The sequence below is a fragment of the Hemibagrus wyckioides genome, linkage group LG21, assembly GCF_019097595.1.
Source record: "Hemibagrus wyckioides isolate EC202008001 linkage group LG21, SWU_Hwy_1.0, whole genome shotgun sequence".
In the NCBI taxonomy this organism is placed as follows: domain Eukaryota; kingdom Metazoa; phylum Chordata; class Actinopteri; order Siluriformes; family Bagridae; genus Hemibagrus; species Hemibagrus wyckioides.
The window spans coordinates 14925646-14933723 of NC_080730.1; the positions used below are offsets into that span (position 1 = coordinate 14925646).

The 8078-nt window shown below is 39.7% G+C and overlaps 1 protein-coding gene across 1 annotated transcript; it reads left to right on the forward strand.

The window, feature by feature from the left end:
- Positions 1-252: 252 nt before the first annotated feature.
- Positions 253-6128, forward strand: LOC131342467 (adenosine receptor A1-like). Its single transcript, XM_058373403.1, has 2 exons — positions 253-1103; positions 4310-6128. Exons 1-2 carry the CDS (start codon positions 769-771, stop codon positions 4971-4973), a joined length of 999 nt encoding a protein of 332 aa, XP_058229386.1. The 5' UTR covers positions 253-768; the 3' UTR covers positions 4974-6128.
- Positions 6129-8078: the final 1950 nt, after the last annotated feature.

Consider the following 8078-nt stretch of genomic DNA (forward strand, 5'->3'; position numbering starts at 1 on the left):
GGATATGATGAATGGAACATACACTACATTGCCCAGGAGTCTAAAAATCATAAGAATGTCATATTGAAAGCCCATGCAAAGGTACCTATCTATCTATCTATCTATCTATCTATCTATCTATCTATCTATCTATCTATCTATCTGCTCACATTGTGCCACATATAATTATGCGCCTTGGGACAATTTGATTGGATCAGAAAAGCTGAATTGATCACGTGACTATCTCGAAAGAAAATAACGCGGTGCTTTAGAACACACAACAGGAACGTCTCGTCTTGCTGGAAGCTGACTGGAGGAACCTGATTCAGTTTCTCTAGAAATTTAAACCCGTGCTTTTTCCATGCTTTTGGGCATTCGCCAGTTTGTTTTATTCCGATTAGGTCATGAGGAGGAGTATCTTGGGAGGAAATAGCGCGCGTGGACCTTGCTGATTTTTGCCACATTCCAATATGAGGAATATTATTACCGGAGTGATGGATATATATTGTCGGACACCCTGAGACCACAGTATGAGTCAGCTGCGGGAATCGCCAGCACATCCTGACATGGTTACGCACACGCATTTTGGACACACTGCTCCACCGGCTTCTGGGTGTCATTTTGTTTCCCCTCATCCTGCTATGAAGAACTAAAACGCCGATCTGTGCGTTTAGGAATCCGGCATGTTTTGATAGGGACAACTTTTGAAGGTCGTGCTTTTTTTTTATTTATTTATTTATTTATTTATTTCCCCCGCCGGTCCACAGTTTTACAACTTCCTCGGCGACGATGACGGATTCTCCTCCTCCTCCGTCTTATATTGGGATGGAAGTAGTGATCGCTCTCGCCTCTGTTTTAGGGAATGTGATGGTGGTTTGGGCGGTGAAGATAAACCGCTCGTTGCGGGACACTACTTTTTACTTCGTGGTTAGCTTGGCTTTGGCAGACATCGCCGTCGGGGCTCTTGTCATTCCCTTGGCCATAACGATCAGCACCGGACTGGAGACGCACTTTTACAGCTGTCTGATGGTCGCCTGCATTATGCTCGTTCTCACCCAGAGCTCCATCCTAGCTCTCCTCGCCATTGCCATTGACCGCTACCTGAGGGTCAAGATCCCGCTCAGGTAATTTCCTGCACAGCAGCTAATATCCCTCGCACCAGGTAGTGTCTCGCACACCAGTTATTGTCTCTCACAGCAGGTCATGTCCCTCACACTAGGCAGCTGCAGGTGTCAATGCAGTGGATCATGCATACACAGGCTGTGTCCAATACTGCAGATGGCAATCAAACTATATCCTTCAGCCATGCTTTATCACCTTTTTCTAACAGTCTAACTTTCTACAATCTGTGAAACAGCATCTGCAGTGACCTCTAAGTGTATTGCAGACTTAATAATCTGAGAGATGTGTCCAGGGCTAGGATAAATCCTTAACATTTGTCATGCGCCTTTATCCAGAGCATTACATGAAACATTTATTTCGTGTAAACAGCTGAGCAACTGAGGGTTAAGGACCTTGCTGAAGGGCCCAGCAGGGGCAGTTCGGCAATGCTGTGATTTGAACCCTATAACCATCCATCATCAGTGGTCCATTGCCTTAATCACAGAGCCACTACTGCCAGAATCATGTCAATGTTGTAATAGATTCCTGATAAACGGTCCCCAGTGGGACGAAAAGTGATCATTTCATGATGGATGGTGAGTTCAAATGTTCATGAAGATGTGTTGATGAGCCTACAAACCTCAATTATTATTATTGTTGTTGTTGTTGTTGTTGTTGTTGTTGTGTGTATATATACGTTTTCCAACCACAGACCCCTTTTTAAATTGAAATTACATTCAGGCTTATAATCCTCTATATTCAATTTTGGATTAAACCTCAAACAGGTTCATAAGTATCAGAACTCATAATAAATGTAAGCATTTTAATATTGATCGGTTGTTAGTTTCACTGCTATAATGGAAATAAAAATTATACCCACGCTTCATGTACCACTTCCCCTGATGGGGAAAAAACCCTTACTGAATAGGTGCAACTTCACATCCTAATAAGCATTTTAGATACTTGACATGTTATGCGTCGCATAGTGTATGAATTTTATTTTCACGATTTATGCATTTCGATGCAGGGTACATGGTTTTATTTGTCAGCTTTTTCTACACGACCCTTTATGAATATTTTTTCATATGATGCCACTTATGCTTACTTAAATTCACACATCCAGTTGCAGCATGCAACAGGCTGCATTACTCATGTGAAAGGCATTTTCCTTGGGAATTTAAAAGAATGATATCTGGTTGGTTTCAAAATAAACAAAAGATTCATTTCGTACATCATGTGAGATGTTAGTTTAGGAAAGAAATCATTTTTTCCATTTGCTGTAGTAGTAAGGGTGTACATGAAAATCACCTCGGTGCATAAATCTCCAATACGGATGAAATCAAGATATTAATAACAATATTAACAATTAGTGATGATATTTCAGTATATTTTGTGAAACTGGTCTCATATTAAGCTCACCAGTTTTCCCTATCTCCTAAAGTTTAATATAATAATGCATGTCAGAATTAAAATACATGGAATATTAGAATATTACTATAATTATTGTCTTTGCTTATATTGTGAAGCAAATGTCTGCCATATTCTTCTTCAGCTTATGGTTGGCATTGTAATACAAAAAAAACCCCAAAATGCGTCCAAAAAATAGCAAAAGCTTGTTAACTAAACACATTATTTAAGGTCTGAAGGGTTTCTAGTTTCATGAGTAGTTGACATGTTTTTTCCTGAGTAATAACCCATGTCAGCGAATTTTCAATCTCAGTTTCACAACATTAGAGCTGCTATACGGCATTTAAGGCAGACAGAGAGGTAAGATAAAACTGTCGAATAGCATTCTTAACAGAGAGTGTGAGACTTTTTCCACACAAATCTAAAAAGTCAATCTGTTTAGGTTTCCTGTTACAACTAATCAGGAAATGTCCTGTTGTAGTATCTAATGGAACCCCGAGCTAAATCAGTGGCTTGTGATTGGTCCGTGCTCTCAGTGTTTTTCTGTGAGAAAAAAGCTGCAAAGCATGCAAGAGAAATGTGTCCATTTCTTTTTTTTTCCCCATTCACTGCTCTTAGGATTTATCTTTGGGATTTGAATTTTGCATAACATCCACCACAACATCAACATATTGACATACTGAGTGCTGGGTCTGGTCCTATACACAAACTGGCCACTTTATTAGGACCACCAGTATAGCTGAACATTCAGTTTTCCGCTAAGTCTATAAGGTTGAGAGCAGTGCAATGGGGGGTGTGCAATGTCTTGTTACTTAACAAACTTTTATCATGAGCAGAATTTGAGCAACATATAGAGGTGTCTGAACATACCCTGTTTCACACAAATGCGATAAGTGAGTTCCATATTATGTGAAAGTGACTTCAGACGTTTGCAGTACTGGGAAATGTCACACCTTTTTTTTATGAGTTTGAGGCGTTAATAAATATAGACCAGCCAACCTTCACTGGGAAAAAAATTGATGGGGGGGGGGGAACGCTTAGATCTACAATGAAGTATCAAAGCTAGCACTTTATCTGGGTCAGGGTCATTGTGGAGTCTGAGTTTGTACCAGGAATGCTGGCTGTGTCGTGGGATAAAACCCAGGATATATCGCAGGGTACCATCAATACAGACATTCACACTACTGGTGTGTTTGTAAGAGGTGGGAGGAAGCCAGAGGATGAGGATGTCTTCACATATTGATGTTTTTTTGTTTGATCAGTTGATCTGTGAGTGCACTGTTGACTTACTTTCTAAAAGCAAGTAATGAGCTGTAGTTAACTGATTTAATATTATGCAAATATTGTACTTCATGCTTGACACCACAGATTAACCTCTACTCCCTGCTAAGAGAACCTTTAAAACACATTTTACTCCCAGCTTTAAACTAAGAATTTTTTTAGACTTATGGGAGAGAACTTCAGTTTTTTATTTTATACATATTCAACTTTGACCCAGTTTTCCAAAAGCATCATGAATTGAATTATCTTTATTTTCTTTTGGGAAATTCAGCCTCTCCTTGTGATGATAGCTCTTAGGCATGACAGGAATGATAACTGCAGTATTCCAGAAATAAAATGCATGGTGTTTTCTGGGATTTTAAACCCATTTGTTTACCAGTTTGATCACCTGCCAATTTCCACCGTTAAGCTAGATCTCGTCTATCATATGACCAGATTAACATTTTCCTTTTTTCCCCCAAACCCTCAAATTATGCTGCAATTTATGAATTCAAATGATTGTATCTGACTTTTTTTTTGTCTTTTCTATCCTGTTCTCTAGTTACAAGCGAGTAGTGACCCCAAAGCGAGCTGGGTCAGCGGTGATTGCATGCTGGCTGGTGGCTCTCATTGTGGGCTTAACTCCCATGTTTGGCTGGAACAACCTGAAGAAACTCCGAACAAACAACTCCGAAGAAGCCAACCCCATTGTCACCTGTCAGTTTGAGAAAGTCATCAGCATGGAGTACATGGTCTACTTTAATTTTTTCGGCTGGGTGTTGCCCCCGCTCGTCCTCATGCTTGTCATATACGTTGAGATTTTCTACATGATCCACAAGCAGCTCAATAAGAAGCTCAATAAGGCGGCCAGCCAAGCTGATCCCAGCCGTTATTATGGAAAAGAGCTCAAACTGGCCAAATCTCTTGCCCTGGTGCTTTTTTTCTTTGCCATTAGCTGGTTACCTCTGCATATCCTGAACTGCATCACTCTGTTTTGCCCCACTCCTAATACTAAGATCATTATCTACGTGGCTATCTTGCTAAGTCATGGCAACTCTGCGGTCAACCCGGTCATATATGCCTTCCGCATCAAGAAATTCCGCACGGCTTTCGTCAAGATCTGGGCTCAGTATGTCTGCTGCAAGAAAGTGAACCATTTGGCCAGTAAAGCCACCCGGCGAAGGGAGTGTCTGGAGAAGAAGATGAGACGAATTAATGACATTTGACTAAGCTAGAGCGTCAAACATAGCTGGCTTTGTTGATAACTGAATTAACGTTTAACATCCAGATCTGAGATCTTGTGATGTCTTGACTCCTATTTCCTCTTTTGAGGACAATCAGATGAAAATGGCATTCTGTCTGCAAAAAAAGTGCCATGCACCAGCTGCACAAGTGTGTTAAATATGGCAACTGCTTGTGTTAGTGGAAAAACGACACACTGCGTAGCCCTGACATCTGTGGATCGTGTATGTTTGTGATTTTTCTGGGTTCGAATGAGATTTGCAAACTTTATAACAACTCGAAAGTGCTTATAGCCACATCAGGCCTTGTACAGACCAGGCAACGGACCTGTGAATGGCACTGCAGCATTATCAGTGAAGGGGAAGTATGTTTCATTGGTTATGTTTCCTGGAGTACGGGCACATTTTAAATCTATAAAATGCTTATCATGTCTTAACTTAGCTGCCAAGAATACGACTTCAGCGATGTTTTAGCATTTTGATTTTTATTGTTGTTAAAAGTCGAACTCATCTCATGTGTGTTAAAGCTGCTTCTGAAGTAACCATCAGTGAACTTCAGAAAGCACGGTTATCTCCTCAAGGTACGTCACAATGCGCTTACGTGTAGACCATTCCGAGAAAGATACCTACAATGCTTTGAGCAGAAGTAACTCAAATACATGTGCCATAACCAGCAAGACCTAATCGAGTATTATTGCAGGTTGAAACATACTAATAAAGTATTAAATAAAATATTGTTTTTAACTCTGGTACTGTGATGTTTACTCTGCAAGGAACATCTCCTTGCAACACTTTTGTATATTTGCATTTACAGAACATGATTCTGTCAGTTATCACATCTTCCTGAGCTGCTTCTCAAGTACACAAACTCACCAGGCAGAATTAAAGCTACACCACAATCCTTCCTTTAACATGCATGCATGGCTAACTGTGTGAATCTGCATCAAGATGTTTATCTGTAATTCGGCTCCGCTAAGAAAGCCACAGCTCCTAACCACATCTGCAAACTGGTTAGCGTTGTATTGCTTGTCTCTGTAGGCAACAGGTTTAGTTTTGTCTCATAAATAACATAAGGTCAGAGTTCTGGCTGGTTCTCAACTCTGCAAGTGTACAGAGATATTTCTTCTATTTAAATTTTGCCCCCAGTTTCTTTGTAGCCCTGCCTTTTTTTTTTTTTTTTTTTTGTATAAAACTCAAGGTTTTGCAGAAATGACATTGTCTTGTGACATCTGTGCATCAAGTTAAATAGTAGTATAAATCATGTCTCATGAAATTATCCATCCTTGAAGATTTTCTATGAAATATTCCTTTTCTGAAAAAGCAGCCTGGTCAAAAGTGCAAATGCAAAATGTTCTAGACCACAGAAGATCTTTAATACAAATGAAGGGAGACAGCAGTATATTCATGCAAGCGCCAAACAGATGCTAACTTACTACAAAATGCTAATACCACATACCAGGAAATTGTTCCTATATGAATTTATAAAACTCCTTAACAATAGAAAATGGCACCCATTTGCTCTAGAACCATCGCAATTGCATTACCAACAATATATACATCTAATTCTGCAGTGCAGTGCTGCCCCCTACAGGGAGACCCCAATACAGCTGCAGCTACTGTTTATCGCTTATATAGCCTTAATATTTGGCTAGAAAGATGACAATACGAAGCAAACAAACTATTTTTTAATCATTAATCACCAAACTTTCCATTTTGTGCACTTTGTACTTTTAATAGTATACTGCTATTGCCATGTACCAATCAGTACACCGCAGTACATTAGTTGTTCTTACAATTTAGTAAACAATTACTTGTTCCTAATGACTTCTAGATAGAAACAACAACAAGAACAATACAAACTGATTCAAGTTTATACCACAAGTGCTGGTTGTGCTAAAGTTGAAAGTATAGAAAAGAAGTCCAGTGGCATTTGTTTTAATGCCTGTAGTTTGAAAGCTGAAAAAAATATATGGCACCATTACAAAACCATTAAAACCCAATATCCTGCACCTATGAGTCAGGTGTTTTCTTAATTCATTCTTTTTGTGGTAGCCCTTTTGGAAATCTTGGCCTCTTCATTGTCTTATTTTTTGTTGCACAGGGAAAAATTCCTGAGAAAGGAATGGGTCTTCACATTCTTCTCATTCTCATATGCTAGTGGCCTGCTCCTGAAAAAGAAAAGTAATTTTTTTTTTTTTTTTTTTTTACAGACAATAATAATAAAGCACAATACAGTAATATACTATAAGTAAATTTTATTACATTCACATGTGCAATGCTATTTGCAGTCATAGACCGATCAGGCATAACATTATGACCACTGACAGGACGTGAATAACACTGGTTATCTCCTCCACCTGTTAGTGGGTGGGATATATTAGGCAGCAGGTGAACATTTTGTCCTCAAAGTCGATGTGTTAGAAGCAGGAAAAATGGGCAAGCGTAAGGATTTGAGCGAGTTTGACTAAGGGCCAAATTGTGATGGCTAAACCACTGGATCAGAGCATCTCCAAAACTGCAGCTCTTGTGGGGTGTTCCCGGTCTGCAGTGGTCAGTATCTATCAAAAGTGGTGAACCGGTAACAGGGTCATGGGAGGCCAAGGCTCACTGATGCACGTGGGGAGCGAAGGCTGGCCTGTGTGATGACGAGCTACTGTTGCTCAAATTGCTGAAGAAGTTAATGATAGAAAGGCGTCAGAATACACAGTGCATGACGGGTCGGGGCTGTTTTGGCAGCAAAAGGGGAACCAACACCAAGATTAAACAGGTGGTCAGAATGTTATGCTTGTTCGGTGTACACTGCAGAGATAAAAAAAAGAGATGTTCATTTAAATATCTAGGTCACCAATCGCAGAGCAGGATTAAACCCTAAAAGCTCAGAGGAAGTGTCTGTAGAAATGACTTGCACTGCTCATCTGTGTGTGTCCCATCTTTGTACAAATAACCCTTTTCCGTTTAGTTAATTTCAGTTTCATTTTATAAAGATATAAAGTTAAACATTTCTGTACTTAATATAAAGTGTCAAAACTGCAGCACCTTGTTGTTAAGTGAGAGAATATAGACTAGAGATAAGAAAAGCAAGCCATCAGC

Excerpts from the sequence above, each read along its gene's own strand:
- LOC131342467 (XM_058373403.1), top strand. The coding sequence starts at position 769 with ATGACGGATTCTCCTCCTCCTCCGTCTTATATTGGGATGGAAGTAGTG. Across the intron at positions 1,104-4,309 it reads AGGGTCAAGATCCCGCTCAG|TTACAAGCGAGTAGTGACCC; the intron begins GTAATTTCCTGC and ends CCTGTTCTCTAG.